This window comes from Salmo salar, chromosome 03, assembly GCF_965601325.2.
Source record: "Salmo salar chromosome 03, fSalSal1, whole genome shotgun sequence".
In the NCBI taxonomy this organism is placed as follows: domain Eukaryota; kingdom Metazoa; phylum Chordata; class Actinopteri; order Salmoniformes; family Salmonidae; genus Salmo; species Salmo salar.
Window position 1 is genome coordinate 82,123,641 of NC_138293.1, and position 27,047 is coordinate 82,150,687.

Consider the following 27,047-nt stretch of genomic DNA (forward strand, 5'->3'; position numbering starts at 1 on the left):
CGTGATGCTTGGCATTCAGGCCAAAGAGTTCAATTTTGGTTTCATCAAACCAGGGAATCTTGTTTCTCATGGTGTGATAGTCATTTAGGTGCCTTTGGCAAACTCCAAGCAGGCTGTCATGTGCCTTTTACTGAGGAGTGGCTTCCGTCTGGCCACTCTACCATAAAGGCCTGATTGGTGGAGTGCTGCAGAGATGGTTGTCCTTCTGACAGAGCTCCAGAGTTCCTCTCCACAGAGGAGGTGCAGCTGTAGGTTGATCTTGGGTAAATCACAGTACCTGTGTGTCTCTGGCTCTCTGCCATCTATCCGCTCACTACCGTGCAATAATATGATCTTATCTCACCTTGATGAAAACGCAAGTTGACGTTTCTTGGGATGGAATCTTGTCCTGGAGGCAGAGCTGACTGAGCGGTTTCTGCTAGATGGACCAGCCGCAAGTCAAAATTGGCTATATCGTAAAGAATTATTAAAACTAAAATTAGCTTTTTGGTCTTAATTTAAGGTTAGGATCAGGCATTAGGGTTAGTAGTGTATGCTAACTCTAATGAGCTGCCTCCAGTACATTAGTCATCTCAATAAATGCCAACCTGCGATGAAAACCTGCAGTGATGTCACGTCACAAGGATCAAATGCTCTGTATTTTATCATGTATTATTCCCAGGTATCCCCAGTGATATCATACATGGGTTTTATGTATATGGTTATAATAGTAGTTGAGGCCTTTCTTTCCAACCAGAAATGATGTGGTCATCATGAGTAATTCTTTTTCTGACCCAAACTAACCACGCCTACAGAATTAAATAAAACATTGTATTATACAGTATATACAGTACCAGTCAAAAGTTCAGACACATCTACTCATTCCAGGGTTTTTCTTTATTTTTTACTATTTTCTACATTGTGGTTAAGAGAATGCCAAGAGTGTGCAAAGCTGTCATCAAGGCAAAGGGTGGCTACTTTGAAAAATCTCAAATATATTTAGATTTGTTTAACAGTTTTTTGGTTACTAAATGATTCCATATGTGTAATTTCATAGTTTTCATGTCTTCACTATTATTCTACATTGTAGAAAATAGTAAAAATAAAGAAAAACCCTTAAATGAGTAGGTGTGTCCAAACTTTCGAATGGTACTGTATATTATAGAATCTCTATGACCATGTCTATCCACACCCCACCCCTTCTATAAGCTTCATTCTGGTCTTTTTCTCCGGGAAAACTGAAATTTATGGCTTGATACTGAGTGAGATGGGTCCAGGGCTCTGAATGACCAGGGAGCTCAGGAAATTCACATTCATAAACAGTTGAGCAGGCTCTATAAATAAACACTTAAATGGCTTCACGGTCGGGGGCAGATCTGTTTCCTGATGAAAGTCAGATGATCTGTAAATGTCACAGCAGAGAGAGGGCTTAACCGTCCTACGGCAAGTGTGTGTGTATGCCCTTGTGTGTGTGTGTGTAAAATGTGTATCCCAAGTTGACCCCAGGTCAGTGTATTGGTAATCTCCTCCAGGCTCTGGGCAATAAGCACGGTGGGTGGGTGAGTAAAATGGGTGTATGGAACAGTCCAGTCCAGTATTTAGTGATATAGATCCAGTGATCTAGTTAATGCCCTTATCCGTAGCCTACCAGGCGGATGTATCATCCTCAGCCTACCAGGCAGATGTAGTATCCGCAGCCTACCAGACGGATGTAGTATCCTCAGCCTCCCATGGGGATGTAGCATCCTCAGCCTACAAGGTGGATGTAGTATCCTCAGCCTACCAGGCGGATGTAGTATCCTCAGCCTCCAAGGGGGATGTAGCATCCTCAGCCTACCAGGCAGATGTAGCATCCTCAGCCTCCCAGGCAGATGTAGTATCCTCAGCCTCCAAGGGGGATGTAGCATCCTCAGCCTACCAGGCAGATGTAGCATCCTCAGCCTACCAGGGGGATGTAGTATCCTCAGCCTCCAAGGGGTATGTAGTATCCTCAGCCTCCCAGGTGGATGTAGTATCCTCGGCCTACCAGGCAGACGTAGTGTCCTCGGCCTACTAGGCAGATGTAGGATCCTCAGCCTACCAGGCAGATGTAGTATCCTCAGCCTACCAGGGAGATGTAGTATCCTCAGCCTACCAGGGAGATGTAGTATCCTCAGCCTACCAGGGAGATGTAGTATCCTCAGCCTACCAGGAGATGTAGTATCCTCAGCCTACCAGGGAGATGTAGTATCCTCAGCCTACCAGGGAGATGTAGTATCCTCAGCCTACCAGGGAGATGTAGTATCCTCAGCCTACCAGGGAGATGTAGTATCCTCGGGCTCCAAGGCAGATGTGTTGTAGATCCAATAGTTTCCACAGAGAGCTAGAGGATCACACTACGCTTCTCCATCACTCATGTACTGTATTATACTGTATAGGCTTATATCTCCAGATTAACGTTTGTTGCCTTTGAGTTCATTGCCTCAGTGCTGTCATCCTTGGCTGTCAACATTACATCATAATGCAACAAAACATGTATTCATATTTGTTGCAACGGCAGCGTAAAAAATAAATGTCACACATTTGGGTATTGCCTATTGGTTGCGTGGTTGTGGTCAGACAACACAGGGACGTTTTTGAGAGGTGCTATCTAAGATAAGATCGTACTTTATTTACCCGCCAAAGGGGACATTTGTTTCCCCCAGCAAATACAGAAACATATAAATACAAACTAGATACACTACAAAAGACACACAGACACTAAAATATGTTATCAAGATGTTACAGAAATATGTAAATGACATATGAATTAGATTTGTGTGCACTTCATGGAAAACAACATTTCAACCTTTTTCTCTTTCTCTGTAAGAAACCACTCATCCTGGCTTTAATATCCTCCTCATATTGTCTGTCTTTGTTCCAGATAATTATGATCAAAGTGGTGCAGTATCAAAATCCAATCAAATATCAATAAATACTATTTCTGATATCATATGGACCAATGGTTAGTGATTAAAATGGCAGCGTTTTGAAATCGCTGAAATACAAATAAAATCTTCCAATGAGGCCACGACATGTTCATTGTTGGGCTGTGTCTGTATTGTTGGCTTGGGCTACAGCTGACACATTTATGAACTGTTGATGAATGTGCATTGCCTCTAAACTTAACAAAGTAAGTGTCCAACATGTTCTCATTATAAATGTTCAAAATTATGACATTTAACTGTTGTAGTTACTTATATGTCACCCAAGCTGACATGTTATTTATACAGTATGTCACTGTAACAATGTGTTATTACAGATTTTTTTCTTCTAAATTGAGACATCTACACAAGTTAAACCTATCATTACACAGTACTATCTTTTGAATTACATTGTTGAGGCACATTAATTTGAGTGTTTTAAAGAGTAACATTGATATATTTCTGGTTTCATGCCTTCTGCTTCGCTTTTTTCTTTTGAACACACAAACTAACTAAATATGAACAGCTCAGATAAAAGAGAAGGAGGGGCTTAGAAAATAGGCTCATTTAAAAACAAGATGGCAGCCAGATGGAGAGAAGACAAGGGCAAAAATCGGAAGAGTTCTTTATGAATCCTCATTTCATGAGCTGTTGAGGCCAAAGGGGTTGTGTGGGTCTGCCTAATAGTCGGAGAGATCCAAGTAGCCTAAAAGACGGCAGCACACACCCAAACCCAGCTGTATAGTCTGCAATGCAATGCCTTGGAGAGATCCTGCTGCTGTTCAATGCCTTTATCCTACAGACTCTAATAATCACCAGGGCCAAAGGAGCTTCTCTGTGGTCTGAAATTAAGTTTTATCTCCCGGTCACGAAGCAAAGCGCTGGGTCTCTTCTAGTCCGCGCTCTCTTCGTCTCCTGAGAGGACCGTCTGAGAGCTCTTTAATTCTCTAATTGAGCCCTTTAATTCTCCATTCTTCACTTAGCAGTGATGGGATGCGTTACCACCAATGATCAAATATGCCCGACACCGATTGGCTTTAATTACAGGGTTTAGACCATCCAGCTTCACACACTCCAACACAACCTTGGGCTCCGTTGAAAATGCATAGCGTGAACACCCAACATCATGGGTGTGTGTGTGTTGTATGTGAATGTGTAGGAGCAGAATACAAAGCTTTAATAAACTCTCTGCCAAATAATTGTGAGCCTTGGGTGCCAATGTCATCCGCAGAGCAATATACGTAGCCTACGCTCCATCCATTGTGCTAGGGAAGTGGAGTGGGGCAACTGGCCTACTGGGTAATAACATTGAGTTAAACCCTTTCAAGTGATGCACTTTTAGCCTGAAGTAGGTATCATTACATCTGCATCTACGCTAGCACTTATTTAATTAAATTCCTTGCAATTCCTTCCTTTAATTCTGTACTATCGTGACTTGTGCTGATTCTCCCTAAGTCTATTCCTATGCGGGAAAGAGTCAGTAGCTGATGCAAAGTGTTTAAACGCAATAATAGCAGTAGCACGTCCCCACTCTCTCAAAGATCCAGATGAATCATTTCACTGTTGGGTACAAAGATGTATATATCTCCCTCTACACTAGTGAGATATATTATCTACATGCCAATCTGAATTACATTTGCGTAGGTTTGTGTAGGTAGTGCTGTCGTTTGTCACAGAATGCTGCACAAAACCCAGTTTTAAACTCACCAATAGGGTATGCCTCTAGCAACAGTTGGGAAAGAAGGAAGAAACCTGGAAAGAATGTTTTGAGATGGAAAAATAGCTCTTTCTCCACTGGCCTGCCAGTCATATAGTAGACAAGTAATATGTCACCGTATATGACATATCGCTGCCTACAATAGTAAAACGTCATTATTTTGACACATTCTTATGAGACCATATTGGAAATCTAAGTTCAGAGTAGAATTATACCCCTTAATTCTGAAGCAGTGTGCTCTCCCTCCATCTCCACAGCACTTGTCAAAAAGCTACAGTTTACTGAACCACTATTTCCATCCTCTTGTTTACAGTCAGTAATTGGGCTTGATTTACAATGCATTCACAATGTGACCCCCTGGGGTGCCGCGGCAACACATGAATTAAGCAATAGTGCCAACCGTGACAGCTCAAGCAGAGAACAGGGAGCGAGGAGAGCTCTCGAACGCAACACAACGTGCCCTACATTACCGCTGCTGCTTCCCATAATCCACTGAGGCCGATTTTTCATTTCCACCTGGAAGGCTGCCAGCCAGAGGATTTCTCCGCTGTTGATAACATTCCACGGAGAGAGAGAGAGAGAGAGAGAGAGAGAGAGAGAACATCCATTCATATCCTCTGGGTTCGGACTCATTGCACACAACATGACACCTCTCCTGACTTTATGTGTCGGTAGTCGTCAGACCGGTGTTACGAAGTATACAATCACATTCTGGCAGTTTACAAGCCTCTTTCTGATGTCACGATTTTCAGGCAATTGTTCGTATTTGGATTTGGAATATTTTATTAGGTGCAAGAGGACATCCAACCACACTGCATGGAGACACAGAACATAAATGGTAGATGAAGATGAGGTTAAAGCAACAGCTGAATCCTTTCTTGTTTCTCATTTATCTTTTCACAATTCCAAGGTTGCATTGTAGGAAAAAAATACAAATGATATTTGCTGAACTGAAAGATGGAATCCACAGTAGGGGAAAGCAGCGCTACTGGACATCCCACCACCGTTGTTATTGTTTTGTCACACGGCATTGTAAAAAAAAAAAGGTAGTGCAATGATGTCCGAGGTGAAAAACAGGGTTTGTTGTTTGCAGTAACTTCTCTGTTGTTGTAATATCCCAAACGAACGTGGCTGTTTCACCATAAAGGATTCCAACTTTATGAGTTGAATCATCCGCAAACAAAAAGCACATTCGGTGCTGATAAAAAAGGCCATTGAAGATTTTGAAAGAAGATGTCCTTCTTCCACTAACATTCTGAATGAAATAGTGATTCAGTGCAGGTAAACAAATTAACTCATGAGCAGAAATGCTAATAAAATACAAGAAATTAAATATTCTCTACAGAAATAAAACCTTCAGATACATTTATATAACACAAAAGGACATTCATATGTAGAATAACTTTTAAATGTTCTAAAATGATAAGTGTGTACCCCTTTAAAACATTACTGCATTATATCATTCTCAAAGGCCATCAGAAATGTTCTGAATCCTGCTGTTTTGTTTTTACAAACATATATCTTTCCAAGATGTCCCAAAGGAAAGGAAGAGACAAACGTCCATTTGTTTCCTAACATCAGGTTAGTCCTCTGCACTCTCCATAACCAGATAAGGTTTGAATTGACAGGCATTGTGGTATTGTGTTGCAGCAAAACAAGTGTGAACAGCGTTGAAGAAGCAAACTTGACAACTTGATGTATCTACTGCACCACATTTGAAATCACTGTAGTTTAAATGGACTGGAATGAAGCACAACATTAATTCAGAACGTGGTTCTTTTTTCTTATCCCTAAGGAAATGAAATACATTTTCTACAAACAGAAACATAGCAAAGTGTTCCAGTGCTTTTTGTCTTGTTCCAACCAGAAACATTCAGATCTCTTCTCATCTTTAGTTTCACAGTCTTCATTCTCTCTGGCTTATAGCAAAATGCCTCTATATTATACAATGCAACAGGATAGTAAAATAGCTCACATTAATCTTCTCATTCATTTGACAAACATGATATTTACTAACACAGTGTCACGCCCTGACCATAGAGAGCCCTTGGTTCTCTATGGTATAGTAGGTCAGGGCGTGACTAGGGGGTGATATAGTATATCTAAGTCTATGTTGTGTTTTAGTTTCTTTTTCTATGTTGGTGTTTTGTATGATTCCCAATTAGAGGCAGCTGGTAATCGTTGTCTCTAATTGGGGATCATATTTAAGTAGTTATTTTTCCCACCTGTGTTTGTGGGATCTTGTTTGTGTTTGGTTGCCTGTGTGCACGTCATGACTTCACGTTTCTTTATTGTTTTGTTTGTTTCACGGAGATTAAAAATATGTGGAACTATACTCACGCTGCGCCTTGGTCCGCTCATTACGACGAACGTGACAGAAGATCCCACCAAAACAGGACCAAGCAGCGTGTCCAGGAGGAGAGGGTATCCTGGTCGGTCAACCCGAGGTGGTCGGTCAACCCGGGATACCGGAGAATGGAGTTGGCTAGGAGTATGCGGCAACGCAGGTGTTTGGAGGAGCGTGTCACCAGTCTGGTGCAACTTGTGCCGGTCCCACTATCAGGCCTCCAGTGCGCCTCCCCAGTCCGGTACATCCTGTGTCCCCTCCTCGTACTCGCCCTGAAGTGCATGTCCCCAGCCCAGTGTGTCCTGTGCCAGCTCCCCGCACTCGCCGTGCAAAGTGTGTCATCGTTCCGGTACAATTTGTGCCGGCTCAACGCACCAAGTCTCCAGTGCGCCTCCACAGCCCGGTACGTCCTGTGCCAGCTCCTCCCACTCGCCCTGAAGTGCGTGTCACCAGTCCGGTGCCACCTGTACCGGCTCCACGCACTAGGCCTCCAGTGCGCATTCACAGTCCGGAGCTTCCGGCGACGTTTCCCAGTCCGGAGCTTCCGGTGACGGTTCCCAGTCTGGAACCTCCTGCGAAGGCCCAAGTCCGGAACCTCCTGCGACGGCCCACAGTCCGGAACCTCCTGCGACGGCCCACAGTCCGGAGCCTCCTGCGACGGCCCACAGTCCGGAGCCTCCTGCGACGGCCCACAGTCCGGAGCCTCCTGCGACGGCCCTCAGTCCGGAGCCTCCTGCGATGGTTCACAGGCCGGAGCCCTCCTCTGCGCCGATGCCCAGTCCAGGCACGGTGTCCAGTCCCGCTCCAAGGCCGGAGCCTTCTTCTGCGCCGGTGCCCAGTCCAGGCACGGCGTCCAACCCAGCTCCATGGCCGAAGTCCTCCTCTGCGCCGGTGCCCAGTCCAGGCACGGCGTTCAACCCAGCTCCATGGCCGGAGCCCTCCTTTGCGCCGGTGCACAGTCCAGGCATGGCGTCCAACCCAGCTCCATGGCCGGAGCCCTCCTTTGCGCCGATGCCCAGTCCAGGCACAGCGTTCAGCCCGGCGCCATGGCCGGATCCGGGGCCTGGGCGGGGGCTACGACCTGCACCGGAGCCGCCACCGACACTAATCACCCCCCTACCCTCCCCAGTTGGTTTCAGGTTTTGCGGCCGGAGTCCGCACCTTTGGGGGGGGGGGGGGGGGTGTACTGTCACGCCCTGACCATAGAGAGCCCTTGGTTCTCTATGGTATAGTAGGTCAGGGTGTGACTAGGTGGTGATCTAGTATATCTATGTCTATGTTGTGTTCTAGTTTCTTTTTCTATGTTGGTGTTTTGTATGATTCCCAATTAGAGGCAGCTGGTAATCGTTGTCTCTCATTGGGGATCATATTTAAGTAGTTATTTTTCCCACCTGTGTTTGTGGGATCTTGTTTGTGTTTGGTTGCCTGTGTGCACGTCATGACTTCACGTTTCGTTGTTTCTTTATTGTTTTGTTTGTTTCACGGAGATTAAAAATATGTGGAACTATACTCACGCTGCGCCTTGGTCCGCTCATTACGACGAACGTGACACACAGATTATGGATAAAATCCTTCCTTGAAGGCCATCCAGTCCCATCCCATTCCAACCCACGCTCCCCCAGTGTGGAGCACAAAGCGCTGAATTCCCGGCTTCCCGCCAGTCCTCGGCAGCTTTCCGACTTTGCTTTTAACCTGCCTGGGCTGGCCGCTGCACAAAGCTGCTTGGGATGGCAGCTGCTCAAGGGGAGGAGAGGTATTAGAATAGATTTACAAGAATGTGAATGTCCTCGTCACTAATCTCTAGGGCCTTTTACACAACGAGAGCGTGCACACACCCACACACACACACAAACTGCTATTACTGTAAACACACCCACCTGTGCATGTACATATGCGCTCACACGCACACATACAGTACGCATGCATTAACTTTTGCACTCCATACTATCAGTGACAGGTCAAAACACATGCACACGTTTAAAATGACTCCAAATGAAGTCAATGGTCTATTCCACTGTTGCCTTTATATTCTATACTCATCAATAGCCCTCTCTGGAACATGGGGGTTATTTCTACTGCAAAGGAACACAAGCTCAAATAATGTACCGTAGAAGTTTGCCATGCAACTCAGAAATGGCCATCCACACAACACAATAAAAGCTTCTATGGGTTATATATTAGCTCACATTCACTGAATACAGTACAGTGCTCGATTATCAGTGTTTGAAATGCCTTAGAGAGGAGCTGTGTTCAAACATGACTCAGTCAAAAGGATATTTAGCTAAAGGAGTAAAAGACAGAATACAGAGTATAGAGTCCTCAGTCTCAAGTGGGTTCTCTGTAAAATCCTCTAGTTAGAATCACGTTGGAATGGGCATGAACTTGTGAGCCATGTACTTAAGCATGGAAAATCACACCAAAACACATTGGGAAAACAAGAAGTTGACCCATTTACTAGATCTAGGTCTGTAAACAAAGGCAATACCCGTTGAGCCCTTTTTCCTCCTTGAGGGGTGTTTCTGAAGCAGCACAGAGAGCGCGGAACCAGAACCACCTCTCAAGCCTCCGGAACCTTCGGAACCCAGTGTCATAACAACGTTACACATCCAACTCCTTTACGGTTCGAACATACGGTCCTCGCAGATCTCCAATGCTGCCTTGGATGCTCCTCCCATGACTTCTACGTTGGTGTCGATCCAGGGAACAATGTTCCCGGGCATGTAGGAGGAGCAGTTGGCCATTCCCATGATGTCCACAGGCCGGAGGACCCGGTCCCACATGTTGAACTGGCTCAGCTCGCCAACGAAGGCCTGGGTGGCATCGAAACGACCCCCCACCATGTCCTGTAGAGGGAGAGGGACTGTGTTTAAAATCCCATCAGTATACAGAAACGTACGTCATAGCCTGGGTGATTCATCGTTTCTGCGTTCAACAACAATTCAAAGACATCAACAATTTTGCCAAAGCCGGAACAGAACGACAATTCAAATAAATTGTATAGTACGTCTGATAGATGAGACAGATCTATTGCTCTGCTATTGGTTTCCTCTGTGCGTCATTTCACTCTGCAATTGCAATTTTATCCATGAAAGACACACTACATGCACTGTAGCTTTCCACATAGACTAGCACCACACGTGCTGAACAAAGTAGTCCAACCAATGTGACCCAACAGCTACGTAGTGTTACATTAATGGGTCCCTATGGGAACGATCTTAATAGCGTCAGTGTTCTGTACTACATCGCCGTAGAGATAGTAAGGTGCTGTCATGGAGATATCTGTTGGAGTGTCACACTAATAATGCTCCCAATGGTGCTCTGTCAATGGTTAAGGCAGGCAGAGAGGTGAGGTAATGGTAAAGGGGTGTTGATAGCGTGACAAGAGCCTTGCCTCCCCCTTCTCACCTGTTCATCTCTCCCTCTCCAGGGGGAACACACACCCTCCCCCTCCCCCTCTCCCTCTCCATCTCTGGTGGGAGTACATCAGAGCCTGGCTGAGCCTCACCTGTTCCTGTCCCAGGATGATCACCCCTCCAGGTTTAATTGGGTGCCAGGGGGCCAGGTTCTCCCCGGTGCCCAGTCTCTCCCCGTCCTGGTACGCCTCCCAGAAGCCGTCCCGCGTCGTCCAGGTGATGCAAATGTGGTGCCAGCGGCCGTCGCTCACCGACAGGGGCAACTGGGCCACCTGGGTAAGAAGGGTGAGATGGGCAGTACAACGTTAGATGGGATTCACTTTTAATTGCAAGCCGCTCTGGATAAGAGTGTCTGCTAAATGACTCAAATGTAAATGTAGACTACTTATAGGGGTAAGGAGGGTAATTCATGATAGAGGGGCTATACTAACTGGTGCAAAAGGGGCAAGAGCATACCTGTGTTTATTCTGTTGAGCCTTTAGTCTTTGTGTGGTGAATATTAATTTCCACATAAGTCCAATTTTCACTTAGTCATGCATGGATGTCTATGGGAAACTTAGAAAAACATTCACTCAAGTGAAGGATAGGATTCCCCTTAAGAGCTTATTGTAGACTTTACTATCAGGGAGAATATCCCAGGGCAGATAGGGCAATAGAGCTCAAGTTGAACCGTACAATCTGCCGTAAGAAGCAAGAGAGCACAAGTGCTATATATCACTGGGGCAGATGGCACATTGAAGCTTTGACTGAGTCACACAACACAGGGCCAAATGGAGCAAGACAACACCAGGACTTTACAAATAGTTTATAAAGAGTAAAGTGACATAGGGACAATATACTGTAGAAATTGCAGTCATATGGGATTGCACTTTGAAAACAAGACCAGAAAGAAATAGCACAGGTTACGAAAGGTTACAACATCAGCGCTTTACCCAGACTTTACAATGACATCATGGTCCACAGAGGATTCAGCATAGGGGAGAATGGAAGTGGAAGTCATTAGCTTTATATAGAGGTTCTATATGAGCCATAGAGACCATGAAATGCAGAGGCTACTGCCAACAATTTCCTGTCTGCTCTTAATCCCTCCCATGAGAAACTAGACGCTTGACCTCCAAAGGTGTTCCAGCATATCACATTTACACTAAAGCCAATCAGCCAGAGCATTGATACTGTGGACCTAATTACTGCCCTCTAGTAATATCCCTGAGCCTTAGTCAACCTGAGGACGTTAGGTCTGATATCATACCCGGAGCCAGGAGGTTCTCCCTGACCGTGTGGCCTGGAAACAAACACAGGAACTGTTGTTTACATAGGACCTGGCCCGGCAGATTAAACAGTTGCAGAATGTCTTTTAGTCCACACCAATATTTCAATAAACATTCTCTAATCAAAGCTCTGACAAAGGCTGCGAGGCCCAAACATTTGCAAAAAATCTAATCAAATCAAATGTATTTGTCACATACACATGGTTAGCAGATGTTAACGCAAGTGTCGCGAAATGCTTGTGCTTCTAGTTCCGACCATGCAGTAATATCTAACAAGTAATATAACCTAACAATTCGACAAGAACTACCTTATACACACAAGTGTAAAGGAATGAATACGAATATGTACATAAAAATATATAAATGAGTGATGGCCGAACGGCATAGGCAAGATGCAGTAGATGGTATAGAGTACAGTATATACATATGAGATGAGTAATGTAGGGTATGAAACATATAAAGTGGCATTGTTTAAAGTGGCTAGTGATACATTACATCAAGATGGCAAGATGCAGTAGATGGTATAGAGTACAGTATATACATATGAGATGAGTAATGTAGGGTATGTAAACATTATATAAAGTGGCTAGTGATAAATTGATTACATACATTTTTCCATTATTAAAGTGGCTGGAGTTGAGTCAGTATGTTGGCAGCAGCCACTCAATGTTAGTGATGGCTGTTTAACAGTCTGATGGCCTTGAGATAGAAGCTATTTTTCAGTCTCTCAGTCCCTGCTTTGATGCACCTGTACTGACCTCGCCTTCTGGATGATAGTGGGGTGAACAGGCAGTGGCTCAGGTGGTTGTTGTCCTTGATGATCTTTTTGGCCTTCCAGTGACATCGGGTGGTGTAGGTGTCCTGGAGGGCAGGTAGTTTGCACCCGGTGATGCATTGTGCAGACCGCACCACCCTCTGGAGAGCCTTCCGGTTATGGGCGGAGCAGCTGCCGTACCATGCGGTGATACAGCTCGACAGGATGCTCTCAATTCTGCATCTGTAAAAGTTTGTGAGTGTTTTGGTGACAAGCTGAATTTCTTCAGCCTCCTGAGGTTGAAGAGGCGCTGTTGCGCCTTCTTCACCACGCTGTCTGTGTGGGTGGACCATTTCAGTTTGTTCGTGATGTGTACGCCGAGGAACTTAAAACTCTCCACCCTCTCCACTACTGTCCCGTCAATGTAGATAAGGGGCTGCTCCCTCTGCTGTTTCCTGAAGTCCACGATCATCTCCTTTGTTTTGTTGACATTGAGTGTGAGTTTATTTTCCTTACACCACACTCCGAGGGCCCTCACCTCCTCCCTGTAGGCCGTCTCGTCGATGTTGGTAATCAAGCCTACCACTGTAGTGTCGTCTGCAAACTTGATGATTGAGTTGGAGGCGTGCTTGGCCACGCAGTCGTGGGTGAACAGGGAGTACAGGGGAGGGCTAAGAACGCACCCTTGTGGGGACCCAGTGATGAGGATCAGCGGGGTGCAGATGTTGTTACCTACCCTCACCACCTGAGGGAGTTTATTTTCTATGAACGATTATTCAACATTTCCTAGAATGCACCTGCATGCAATCCTTAAAGGTGTGAGGGCATTTCACGTTTTAGATCCGACACCGTCAGGTGCAGAAAGAAATTCAATAAAACCACTCCATCCGGGCATTGACTACCCAAACCCAAACCAACCACTACATCAAAAGATGTTTTAACTACACTCTTGTCCAATAGGCAGCCAACTGCTGCGAAAGTGTTGATAAAAGAAGTTCCCTGTGGATATATTGTGGCATTAGGAAAGCTTTAAAGGACTGGTTCAATATTATTTTACCTAATCTGTATTTTGGATGTAAATGTCATCTTACAGAAGGATCCAGACACTTTTTTTTGTGATTTTACCTAGTGATTTTACTCGGTGATTTTACTTGGTGATTTTACTTGGTGATTTTACTTGGTGATTTTACTTAGTGATTTTACCTAGTGATTTTACTTTGTGATTTTACTTGGTGATTTTACTTAGTGATTTTACCTAGTGATTTTACTTTGTGATTTTACTTTGTGATTTTACTTAGTGATTTTACTTGGTGATTTTACTTGGTGATTTTACTTAGTGATTTTACTTGGTGATTTTACTTGGTGATTTTACTTGGTGATTTTACTTGGTGATTTTACTTAGTGATTTTACCTAGTGATTTTACTTGGTGATTTTACTTTGTGATTTTACTTGGTGATTTTACTTTGTGATTTTACTTGGTGATTTTACCTAGTGATTTTACCTAGTGATTTTACTTAGTGATTTTACTTGGTTTTAAGAAACATAGCGCACCTGGAATAGACTTTATCATTGCTCGTACTGCAGTATGGGGGCTCCGGAAAAACAACGGCTCCAAAAACACCCAAGTAAGTCCTTTTAGAAACGGCAAACCTCTCAATATAGTGATGTAGGTCTTTAGATGTTGTACACATTAAATTACGCATTTACAAACTTTATCCACAAAGTTATTCCATTTTATGCAACTCGAGCGGTTTCCGTTACCAGCTGTGCTACACAGAGAAGTATGTTTCTCAAAACCAAGTGAAATTGCTACAGTATCTGGGCCCTTCTAAAACATGCCATTTACATCCAAACTAGAGATACGGTTCTATAATAGTGAACGAATCCTTTAACTCCTTACAGAAGCCAAAATAATGAGATACAATGGGAATGTGGAATGGATTTGATCCAGGGCAGATTTTCTCTCTATCTTTAATGAATCTCATTTTGGAGCACTAGAGCATCTGCACCAGATGAATGGTGTACCATTGACAAAAGAACATGGTGTAACATTCTAACCTTAAACTGTTGATTATATTACCAGGAATAACCATGCAGACCTGGGTCGTGTTAGTTAGGTTTTAAAACATTTTGATACGAAAATTTGTGTTATATTCATGATTTTATCTTCTCTCACACATACAGTCTCTGACCCTCTCTTTCCTCCTCTCTCACACTCACTGAGACTTTCATTGGTTCCTCTGTTCTCTGGTGCTGTATTGCTTCCTCTGTTCTCTGGTGCTGTATTGGTTCCTCTGTTCTCTGGTGCTGTATTGGTTCCTCTGTTCTCTGGTGCTGTATTGGTTCCTCTGTTCTCTGGTGCTGTATTGGTTCCTCTGTTCTCTGGTGCTGTATTGGTTCCTCTGTTCTCTGGTGCTGTATTGGTTCCTCTATTCTCTGGTGCTGTATTGGTTCCTCTGCTCTCTGGTGCTATATTGCTTCCTCTGTTCTCTGGTGTTGTATTGGTTCCTCTGTTCTCTGGTGCTGTATTGGTTCCTCTATTCTCTGGTGCTGTATTGGTTCCTCTGTTCTCTGGTGCTATATTGCTTCCTCTGTTCTCTGGTGCTGTATTGGTTCCTCTGTTCTCTGGTGCTGTATTGGTTCCTCTATTCTCTGGTGCTGTATTGGTTCCTCTGTTCTCTGGTGCTATATTGCTTCCTCTGTTCTCTGGTGCTGTATTGGTTCCTCTGTTCTCTGGTGCTGTATTGGTTCCTCTGTTCTCTGGTGCTGTATTGGTTCCTCTATTCTCTGGTGCTGTATTGGTTCCCTCTTCTATCTTCCTGTACACTCTGCTCCTGTTCCCCCCTCCCTTCTCTCTCTCTCTTCATTTCTAGTGTTTGTCTGACATACACACATGTATAATGCATGGTGAAACCAGAACTGTGGGGAAAACTGTCTCTGTCAATAAACCAGATGCCCAACACAAACCCAAATCCAACCCCACAACTGAAAAAAGCCCACCCTACTTCACTTCAGCCAAACTCAATTCCCTCTGAGCCCCTAGGTTCAGTTATCCAGCAGTAACGCACAGAACAAATAACTATTAGTGTTGTCTATTCAAACACCACGATTGCCATGGTTGTATTCCTTTGAAGACAGAAACCGATGAAATATTAATTGTAGCATCTTTTTGAGCACATTGGAAATTGTCTTCCTTCAAAAAGCATTGGTTAACAAGCGGGGAAAGTGTCTGATTTTCAGTATTAAATGTAAATATTGAAGCGACCTTAAGCCAACCTAGGACCCTCGACAAGAGATGTGGGCCTCTTGGTGTAACGGCCATGGTGTTGCGTTGATAGTCGCTGGACCCAGGTTCAAGAAACTGTTGGATCTACCCCCTGAAAACAGACTGGAAGGACTACAACATGACTCCATTTCAGTTCCTTTTCTGTGCTGGCTTGATCGTTCTGTGTCTATTCAATCGTCACAGATTGTTTTTGTAATAGAACATGCACAATGATACATGCTCAACTGTAACCAAGTTCTTTAGAGTAAATTAGTCTTTCGTCGCCATAGCCCAGGAGTTGTTTTTGTAATGGACAATCAATAAAAGACTAGGACTTACTTTGTCGTTGACCAACAGCTCTATGGGGTTGTTGCCCCACTCGATGAGCACTATTTCATTGGCCTGTCCTGGCACCCCGTAGGAGAAGGGGGTTCCTATACCAGGGCTGGCGCTGGACTTCAGCCACATACACACTGTGAAGGCATACATCTCAGGGAGACTCTTCTTGATGCGTCCGTACAGGTAGTTGGTGCGCAGGGGGAGAGACACCTTGAAATCCTCGGGCGACTTAAATGCGTTGTTACCTGAAGACAAACAGAGGTGTGAAAATGATTAGATAATGATTAGATAGAGGTAGTATCCATCACTTTCATCGGTCATGACCTGCACTTTTCACAAACACCACCGTGTCTGAGTCTGCCCACATAGGGGGCTCTTATTGAACCATTGGTTACTATGGAAAGCAAGCCGATGATAGTAGTAACCCAACAGTGCATCATCCAAAGTAGACAGACAGCCTTCCACTGTTAGTACCGTCTACTACCACTGTCTACTACCACTGCCTACTACCACTGTCTACTACCACTGCCTACTACCACTGCCTACTACCACTGTCTACTACCACTGAATACTACCACTGTCTACTACCACTGTCTACTACCACTGCCTACTACCACTGTCTACTACTACTGCCTACTACCACTGTCTACTACCACTGTCTACTACCACTGTCTACTACCACTGAATACTACCACTGAATACTACCACTGAATACTACCACTGTCTACTACCACTGAATACTACCACTGAATACTACCACTGAATACTACCACTGTCTACTACCACTGTCTACTACCACTGCCTACTACCACTGCCTACTACCACTGCCTACTACCACTGTCTACTACCACTGTCTACTACCACTGCCTACTACCACTGCCTACTACCACTGTCTACTACCACTGCCTACTACCACTGCCTAATACCACTGCCTACTACCACTGTCTACTACCACTGCCTACTACCACTGCCTACTACCACTGCCTACTACCACTGTCTACTACCACTGTCTACTACCACTGCCTACTACCACTGCCTACTACCACTGTCTACTACCACTGTCTACTACCACTGCCTACTACCACTGTCTACTACCACTGCCTACTACCACTGTCTACTACCACTGTCTACTAACACTGTCTACAACCACTCTCTACTACCACTGAATACTACCACTGTCTACTACCACTGTCTACTACCACTGTCTACTACCACTGCCTACTACCACTGCCTACTACCACCGCCTACTACCACCGTCTACTACCACCGTCTACTACCACCGTCTACTACCACCGCCTACTACCACCGCCTACTACCACCGTCTACTACCACCGTCTACTACCACTGAATACTACCACTGTCTACTACCACCGTCTACTACCACCGTCTACTACCACTCTCTACTACCACTGAATACTACCACTGAATACTACCACTGCCTACTACCACTGTCTACTACCGCCGTCTACTACCACCGTCTACTACAACTGTCTACTACCACTGTCTACTACCACTGCCCTCTATAAAGCTAATGAACAAGAATGGGTAGTGGGCCGCTGACTTTGACGATGTTGGACTGTCGTAAATTGGCTGTAAGGGTTCGATGTTGGACTGTCGTAAATTGGCTGTAAGGGTTCGATGTTAGTGATGGTGATGGTGATGATGACAGTGGCGGTCGGTGCCGTTTAAGATGAGGGAGGACAATTCATTTTTTGAATTGGCCTTATTTATGTTACAGCATATTAGATGACTGTCATTCATATTCCATTCACCCAGTTCAATGTAACATCCATAGGTTTAAGCTACTAAATTATGCTAACATTTTTCCTGTACCCATCATGAGGTTGCTACAACCTAGCCTATGAATTAAAGTAGGTGCACACAGGTCGAAGGAAAGATTTGAGGTGACAGACAGTGACACATGGACAGACAGTGACACATTCAATACAGCCTTGCACAATCTTGCCTGTATCTAGCTGATCTAGGGTGTAATCATTAGTCTAACAGTTGCAAACGAGAGTTTCTATTGGACAAATTCAGGTATGTTTACCCCCGTTTTGTTCTGTTTGCTTTATTTGGCGGAATGTTAACTTTCATAGCCATATACAAACATCTTGTTGTATTCCTTCTCACATCTATGTGCTCTCCTCCTCTCACCTTTTCCCTTCGCTTGTGGACTTCAATGCACAACACATCATCTGTCTGTGATCAGGCCAAAAAATCTTTCCAAGCCAAACATTCATATCATAACCACTACACACAGCCTACTTCGTTGTCACCATATTAGCTAATGTAACGTCAGAGTCAATATAGCTAATGTAAATAACGTGTTAGTAAACCTGCTACAATCATGCAGTACTGTGGACAGTTAGGAAGCAGGTTAGCAGTTACACTGGCGGGCCCCGGTGGCAATACATTTGTAAAACCAAAAGGTTACCTTGACTTGGAAGAGTTCCAGTGTTGGATAGTCATACCCAGCTAGCTAACATACTGTAGCATCCCTCTGAGTCGGGTGTTTGAGTAGACTAAACTAGCTAGCTGCATTTGCAAGTATAAAAATAATGATGAATTATAGCTCTCTCTTTCTCTCTCTCTCTCTCTCTCTCTCTCTCTGTCTCTCTCGCTCCTCCTTCATTTTTTAAGAAATGAATTAGCCTAGGTAAAAAAATGTGTCACCCATACATAAAATGTATACACGCATAACGTAAGTTGCTTTGGACAAAAGCTGCTGCTAAATGGCATACATTATGATGATGATAGAGCATTAATACAAATGTGGATGGGCACTGGTTGGTGGAAGTATAACAGCTTGTATTGTTTCCAGTCTTAATTGAAACATTGATGAGGTGTCAGTAAAACAGCATATTGTTTACACATCTGTTACAGTGAGAGCGAGAGAGAATCAGAGACAGTCTGTCTTTCTGGAAGCAGTGAGATGAGAGTGAGAGCAAAAGAGAGAGAAACACAGAGAAGAATGCAAGAAAATAATGAATTAGAGGGAGAGAGGGGCAGAATCAAAATGAGAAGACTCGGGTGCATGGAGAGAGCCTGATCAATGACAGGCATCGGATGGTCAGACGGTCTCTGCCTCCCCACCCAAATCTCAGCATAAGTCTCTGCTGCTATAGTAACAGCTATTGGGGATCCCGAATAAACAAAATAATGTATGTGTGTTGTAGTATACAAAATAAGGAGGAAGAGGCAGTCACAGTCAGCATGTGAGTGGTTGGGTCTGTAGTCAAAGGAGGATCGAGAGGGATGATGAGGTCCCTGAATTTCTCTCCAGCTATTTTCTGATCTCCAACAGAGAGAGAAAATAAGCAAGGAGAGAGAGAGAGAGAGAGAGAGAGAGAGAGAGAGAGAGAGAGAGAGTCAAAGAAAGAGAAACAGCAAGAGAAGGCCACAGAGAGAGGATGCAGGGGGAGGTGAGTTTAGGGGACCTGCTAAAATAGAGGGAGAAAGGGAGTGAGGGTGGGAACGAGGGGAGTGAGGGTGAGAACGAGGGGAGTGAGGGTGGGAACGAGGGGAGTGAGGGGGAATAAACCCTCTACTCTCCAGCTCTGTGATCCCCTCTAGCCTGGGTAAATAAAGATGGAGACTGAGAAAAAGTAAAAGAGCAAGATAGAATGAGGAAAAAAAGAGGGTGAGAACGAGAACTACAGCTCTCTTTACATCTCTCCAGCTCTGTGATCCTCTGGGCTGGGTAAATAAAGATGGCGACTGAGAAAGAGTGTGGATGAGAAATAGTAAGATTGAGGGAGGGTCAGTGAGAACATATCCCTTACTTCTCTCCAGCTCTGTGATCCTCTCCAGCAGTGAGGTGAGGGTGCTCTCGGTACGCTGACGGTGGGCAGCCGTCTCGTTGTACAGCTGGCTCTTCTCTTCCTCCAGCTCGGCCACCTTCCTCAGAAGCTGGCCCTCTAGGGCCCCCAAACGGTGCTTCAGCAGCTCCCGCAGCTCCGCCGGTAGGGGCCCCACTGCATTCCCACCCGCACCTGCTGCTGCTGCTGACGTGTTGGCACGCAACTGCTGCTGCTGTGGTGGAGGGAGGAGAGAGAGAGTTAATCCCCGATCCGGACGTTCTGTCGTTCAGTCACAGGTTCTGTTCTGCTGTGTTCAGAGTGGAGGTAGGATCAAGGAACAGGGACAATATATATGTTGGGGAGGTCCTTTCAGGGACCCGTTGGAGTAATAATTAAGTGCATCACCCCAAACACAAAAACAAATAAACACAAGCACACTTTTGAAAATCATTCATTTGAATTAGTCCTGCTTATTTATGAGGGGTCTAACCCCAGAGGATGAAATTTGCCTTAAGATGGGTGCATAAGATTTTGAGAGTTATAAAAAAAATTGATGGAATAACCTATATCACAGATTTTTTTGTCATGTATTAAGCATATATGTGGAGAGAGAGAGGAAGAGAGAGAGAAGGAAAGAGAGAGAAATATATATATACAGTTGAAGTCGGAAGTTTACATCCACTTAGGTTGGAGTCATTAAAACTCGTTTTTCAACCACTCCACAAATTTCTTGTTCACAAACTATAGTTTTGGCAAGTCGGTTAGGACATCTACTTTGTGCATGACACAAGTAATTTTTTCCAACAATTGTTTACAGACATATTATTTCAGTTATAATTCACTGTATCACAATTCCAGTGGGTCAGAGTTGTACATACACTAAGATGACTGTGCCTTTAAACAGCTTGGAAAATTACAGAAAATGATGTCATAGCTTTAGAAGCTTCTGATAGGCTAACTGACATCATTTGAGTCAATTGGAGGTGTACCTGTGGATGTATCTCAAGGCCTACCTTCAAACTCAGTGCCACTTTGCTTGACATCATGGGAAAATCAAAAGAAATCAGCCAAGACCTCAGAAAACAAATTGTAGACCTCTACAAGTCTGTTTCATCCTTGGGAGCAATTTTCAAATGCCCGAAGATACCACGTTCATCTGTACAAACAATAGTACGCAAGTATAAACACAATGGGACCACGCAGCCGTCATACCGCTCAGGAAGGAGACGCGTTCTGTCTCCTAGAGATGAATGTACTTTGGTGCGAAAAGTGCAAATCAATCCCAGAACAACAGCAAATGACCGTGTGAAGATGCTGGGGGAAACAGGTACAAAAGTATCTATATACACACAGTAAAACAAGGCCTATATTGACATAACCTGAAAGGCCGCTCAGCAAGGAAGCCACTGCTCCAAAACCGGCATAAAAAAATCCAGACTACGGTTTGCAACTGCACATGGGGACAAAGATTGTACTTTTTGGAGAAATGTTGTCTGGTCTGATGAAACAAAAATACAACTGTTTGGCCATAATGACCATTGTTATATTTGGAGGAAAAAGGGGGAGGCTTGCAAGCCGAAGAACAGCATCCCAACCGTGAAGCACGGGGGTGGCAGCATCCTGTTGTGGGGGTGCTTTGCTGCAGGAGGGACTGGTGCACTTCGCAAAATAGATGGCATCATGAGGAAAGAAAATGATGTGGATATATTGAAGCAACATCTCAAGACATGAGTCAGGAAGTTAAAGCTTGGTCGCGAATGGGTCTTCCAAATGGACAATGACCCCAAGCATACTTCCAAAGTTGTGGCAAAATGGCTTAAGGACAACAAAGTCAAGGTATTGGGGTGGCCATCACAAAGCCCTGACCTCAATACTATAGAATATTTGTGGGCAGAACTGAAAACGTGTGTGCAAGCAAGAAGGCCTACAAACCTGATTCAGTTACACCAGCTCTGTCAGGAGGAATGGTACAGAATTCACCCAACTTATTGTGGGAAGCTTGTGGAAGGCTACCCAAAACGTTTGACCCATGTTAAACAATTTAAAGGCAATGCTACCAAATACTAATTGAGTGTAACTTCTGACCCACTGGGAATGTGATGAAAGAAATAAAAGCTGAAATAAACCATTCTCTACTATTATGCTGACATTTCGCATTCTTAAAATAAAGTGGTGATCCTAACTGACCTAAGACAGGGCATTTTTACTAGGATTAAATGTCACAATGAATTGTGAAAAACTGAGTTTAAATGTATTTGGCTAAGGTGTATGTAAACTTCCGACTTCAATTGTGTGTATATATATATATATATATATATTCAGTTAAAACAATTACATTAAAGTGCAATAGGAAATAAATAGGTTTACATCTCTCTCTCTCTCTCTCTCTCTCTCTCTCTCTCTATATATATATATATATATACACTGCTCAAAAAAATAAAGGGAACACTTAAACAACACAATGTAACTCCAAGTCAATCACACTTCTGTGAAATCAAACTGTCCACTTAGGAAGCAACACTGATTGACAATAAATTGCACATGCTGTTGTGCAAATGGAATAGACAACAGGTGGAAATTATAGGCAATTAGCAAGACACCCCCAATAAAGGAGTGGTTCTGCAGGTGGAAACCACAGACCACTTCTCAGTTCCTATGCTTCCTGGCTGATGTTTTGGTGACTTTTGAATGCTGGCGGTGCTTTCACTCTGGTGGTAGCATGAGACAGAGTCTACAACCCACACAAGTGGCTCAGGTAGTGCAGCTCATCCAGGATGGCACATCAATGCGAGCTGTGGCAAGAAGGTTTGCTGTGTCTGTCAGCGTAGTGTCCAGAGCATGGAGGCGCTACCAGGAGACAGGCCAGTACATCAGGAAACGTGGAGGAGGCCGTAGGAGGGCAACAACCCAGCAGCAAGACCGCTACCTCCGTCTTTGTGCAAAGAGGAGCAGGAGAAGCACTGCCAGAGCCCTGCAAAATGACCTCCAGCAGGCCACAAATGTGCATGTGTCTGCTCAAACGGTCAGAAACAGACTCCATGAGGGTGGTATGAGGGCCCGACGTCCACAGGTGGGGGTTGTCCTTACAGCCCAACACCGTGCAGCACGTTTCGCATTTGCCAGAGAACACCAAGATTGGCAAATTCGCCACTTGCGGCCTGTGCTCTTCACAGATGAAAGCAGGTTCACACTGAGCACGTGACAGACGTGACAGAGTCTGGAGACGCCGTGGAGAACGTTCTTCTGCCTGCAACATCGTCCAGCATGACCGGCTTGGCGGTGGGTCAGTCATGGTGTGGGGTGGCATTTCTTTGGGGGGCCGCACAGCCCTCCATGTGCTCGCCACAGGTAGCCTGACTGCCATTAGGTACCGAGATGAGATCCTCAGACCCCTTGTGAGACCATATGCTGGTGCGGTTGGCCCTGGGTTCCTCCTAATGCAAGACAATGCTAGACCTCATGTGGCTGGAGTGTGTCAGCAGTTCCTGCAAGAGGAAGGCATTGATGCTATGGACTGGCCTGCCCGTTCCCCAGACCTGAATCCAATTGAGCACATCTGGGACATCATGTCTCGCTCTATCCACCAACGCCACGTTGCACCACAGACTGTCCAGGAGTTGGCGGATGCTTTAGTCCAGGTCTGGGAGGAGATCCCTCAGGAGACCATCCGCCACCTCATCAGGAGCATGCCCAGGCGTTGTAGGGAGGTCATACAGGCACGTGGAGGCCACACACACTACTGAGCCTCATTTTGACTTGTTTTAAGGACATTACATCAAAGTTAGATCAGCCTGTAGTGTGGTTTTCCACTTTAATTTTGAGTGTGACTCCAAATCCAGACCTCCATGGGTTGATAAATTGGATTTCCATTGATTATTTTTGTGTGATTTTGTTGTCAGCACATTCAACTATGTAAAGAAAAAAGTATTTAATACGATTATTTCTTTCATTCAGATCTAGGATGTGTTGTTTAAGTGTTCCCTTTATTTTTTGGAGCAGTATATATATATATACTGCTAAAACAATTATATTAAAGTGCAATATATATATATATATATATATATATATATATATATATATATATATATATATATTGCACTTTAATATAATTGTTTTAGTAGTTTTATTCCACACTGTGCAATCATGTATTATATCTACTAACGACATAAAGGATTGGTGCTTATAGATAAAGGCTACATCAGCCGCAAACGGATTGCACAGTTACAATAACATACATGACCTCAATATTATCAGAGAGATACGGGCTGCGTCTCAAATAGCATCCTTTCCCTTGTAGTGCGCTATAAAGGTAACAGGGTGCCATTTGGGATGCAGCCAGAGATATGATCATCATGAAGCCATGTGAGACCAGCACACTCATTCACTGGCACCAGAAAAAAATTATATCTGTGTGATTGTGATTATGCCAGGGGCTGCCACTCCCACATGACTTTGATTGTGACGACAAAATAATAGATTAATGAGATGAATCACCTTAACTAACCAAGCTGTGGGCATCATAGAATTAGAATTGGATTCTATGGTGGGCATACCCACAATAGGCCTTTTTTTCTTCGTCTGTTTGCTGGATCGATAGGACCTCCTCCGTGATACAGTGGATACAAAGCCAGGGGAAATGTTTGTATGATTTGTGACATAAATTGCACAAGCAGTTGGAAAAATGACAAGACTGCGTGTGGTGCCGCATGGAAAAATTAATATGAATTATTGAAAATACACATCTCTGCTCGACTTCTCCACGGATGGTGCCTGACACTTTTGACACCAATTTATGTGTGCTGATTGTCTATTCATATCAGCTGCTTTGATTCATCAAGGATAAGCAGCATGCTTCTGACATACTACACTACATTACCCTTTGGTGTTAAGGAAGAGTAAGTGGGTAGTGTATTTTCGTGTAGGCTACATTCAGTATCAGACATGTCTGGTGTGGTGGGTGCTATACATTTGTGGTGAAAAGGTAAAAGGGCTGAGTAACCTCCATACACAATGTAAGAGCGATATGAAAAGCATGATCATTATAATTTACTGTAGCTATAACCACAAACATCCATATTCATATAGGGGTATATTCATATATTAACCTCCATACAAAAATGTTACAGTGTATAATAATAAAAAAGACATTTGACATGAATGATATCATTTACTGTAGCCACTACAGCCTCCTTATCTCACCTCCAGATTTTCCAACCGACCCTTGAGCCCCTGCATGGTCTTTCCCAGCTGGTCTATAGTTTCCGTGGGGTCCCTGGGAAGGTCTCCCATTGTGTTCTTACTGTAGTCCTTCCGCCTGGAGCTCTGGCCCCTGGACCTGCCCGCAGAGTCCTCCGCGGCCGCCTCGCAGCGGGCCAGTTTGGAGTTCAGCTCCTTTATTGTGCCCTGCTGACTCACGATAGTCTCCTTCTGCTGGAGGATGGTCTCTCGGAGTTGGAGGATGGTGTTCCGTAGCTCGTCCTCCACGGGGCTGGTGCTCTGCACGCGGTTACCGTTGGGCTCGAACGAGCAGCTAGGGTCGGCGCCCGCCGGGATGGCGGAGCAGAAGAAGCGGCTACCTGTCGCATCCTGAGCGCGCACCGTGCGTCCACTCACTAGGTATAAAAGTCCAACTAAGAAAGCCAGCATGCCGGATACGAGCACAGATTCCTTGTATGTTTGGAAAACTCCTCCTCACGAAATTAATGTTCTTCGTTGAATCACATCGATAGGTTAAATAGCCTAGTCTAAACTCTTGTATTCAACACCAAAACGCACAATAACATAAATCAGATGGTAGACATAGTTCTGGACTTCGGAACTGACACGAGATCACTTACTAAAGTCAACAGAACTAAAGTCTGAGAGCTGCAATCAAATACTGTCATAAGCCATCCAACAACATAATGATAAATGCCCTAGTCGCAAATGGCATAGAGCAATCCGTGTTCCCTCTCCAATCCTAAATAATTTAATAGTAAGGCAATTTTAATTTTACCGAAAGAAAGTTACTATCCCGGTAAAAGGTGTAGAATTGATTCTAGTCACGAAGTTGTTGCAGGTTGTTGCTGCTCGGAAAGGTTTCTCTCCGCACAGTCCATGGTGCTGAAAAGACAGCGACCTAGCTTCAACAGATTAATATGGGGCGCGCGCGCGGGCCGGGGCGCTCCCGCTCATCATCATCTGTTCAGGCTCGCTGAGATTCGGACCACGTCATCATCGGATCCCAGCACAGACGAGTCATGCTTTGGCTTGTGAGTTCTGTTCGATCTGTTTGTGAAAAGAATGCGCGGAGTTTCAGAAATGAACACCATCCCGTGCATGCCAAAGTGTTTTTGGATGAGGTCTCTAATATCGTGAGTGCAATGTGAGAGCCTTTATCTAGTCTAAAGTAGTCAACAGTGAGTTCGGTTTGGAAATTAAATTAGGTTTCTTGTCAGTCCATAGCCTCTTACAGCACACATGTATTTTCTAACGATGTACTAATGCAGTTAATATGAATGTTTAATAGAATTGAGGTTCAGTACTCATGGAGACTTTCCCCCACTTGAATGGCATGGTCAGACAGTGAGTAGGCTATAGGTTGTAATGATAGGTCTACATATAGCCATCCCTCCTAGACTTAACATGTCAAATGTCAGTATTTTTCTGCTGGAGTATGTAGTTAGAGCTGCCAGGTACCAGCATAGCCCCTGGAAGTAGGGGTCCTGAGGGGGCTACAGCACATTTACAAGAAAACATGAATAAACCCCCAAACTACTTCCTGCAGCTATGCGTGCCAGTCTGTGAGCAATTTAACTAGAGGCTGTACTTATCCTGTATAGTTTGAGTGTACATTTGAGTAAAAGAAAAGTCAAACTTGTAGTTTGAGTCAGTAAAATCTGTGACCTCTGTTTCGGTTGTAGTCAACCTCTATCCTGCAGGTAACTACCAAAATAATGGAAACACTTGGAGGAAATGAAGGATACAAAGTAGATTGAAAACAGGTTCTTCCCCACAGGTGTGGTTCCTGAGTTAATTAAAACCTGTTGGGGCTCGGGGGCAGTATTGAGACATTTTGAAAAAAATATGTGCCCATTTTTAACTGCCTCCTATACCAACTCAGAAGCTAGGATATGCATATTATTAGCACATTCGTATAGAAAACACTCTGAATTTTCTAAAACAGTTTGAATGGTGTCTGTAAGTATAACAAAACTCATATTGCAGGCAAAAACCTGTG

The 27,047-nt window shown here is 44.3% G+C and overlaps 1 protein-coding gene across 1 annotated transcript; it reads right to left on the minus strand.

Annotated features, from left to right (window-relative positions):
- Positions 1 to 9,146: 9,146 nt before the first annotated feature.
- LOC106601821 (neuronal pentraxin-2-like) lies at positions 9,147 to 25,932 on the minus strand. Its single transcript, XM_014194217.3, has 5 exons — positions 25,028 to 25,932; positions 19,811 to 20,060; positions 16,026 to 16,270; positions 10,491 to 10,670; positions 9,147 to 9,828 (listed from the first exon to the last, which is right to left on the minus strand). The coding sequence occupies exons 1-5, from the start codon at positions 25,472 to 25,474 to the stop codon at positions 9,601 to 9,603; spliced, it is 1,350 nt and encodes a 449-aa protein (XP_014049692.2). The 5' UTR covers positions 25,475 to 25,932; the 3' UTR covers positions 9,147 to 9,600.
- Between the last annotated feature and the right edge of the window lie 1,115 nt (positions 25,933 to 27,047).

Excerpts from the sequence above, each read along its gene's own strand:
- LOC106601821 (XM_014194217.3), bottom strand. The coding sequence starts at position 25,474 with ATGCTGGCTTTCTTAGTTGGACTTTTATACCTAGTGAGTGGACGCACG. Across the intron at positions 10,671-16,025 it reads AGCTGTTGGTCAACGACAAA|GTGGCCCAGTTGCCCCTGTC; the intron begins GTAAGTCCTAGT and ends CTTCTTACCCAG. Across the intron at positions 9,829-10,490 it reads TCATCCTGGGACAGGAACAG|GACATGGTGGGGGGTCGTTT; the intron begins GTGAGGCTCAGC and ends CTCCCTCTACAG.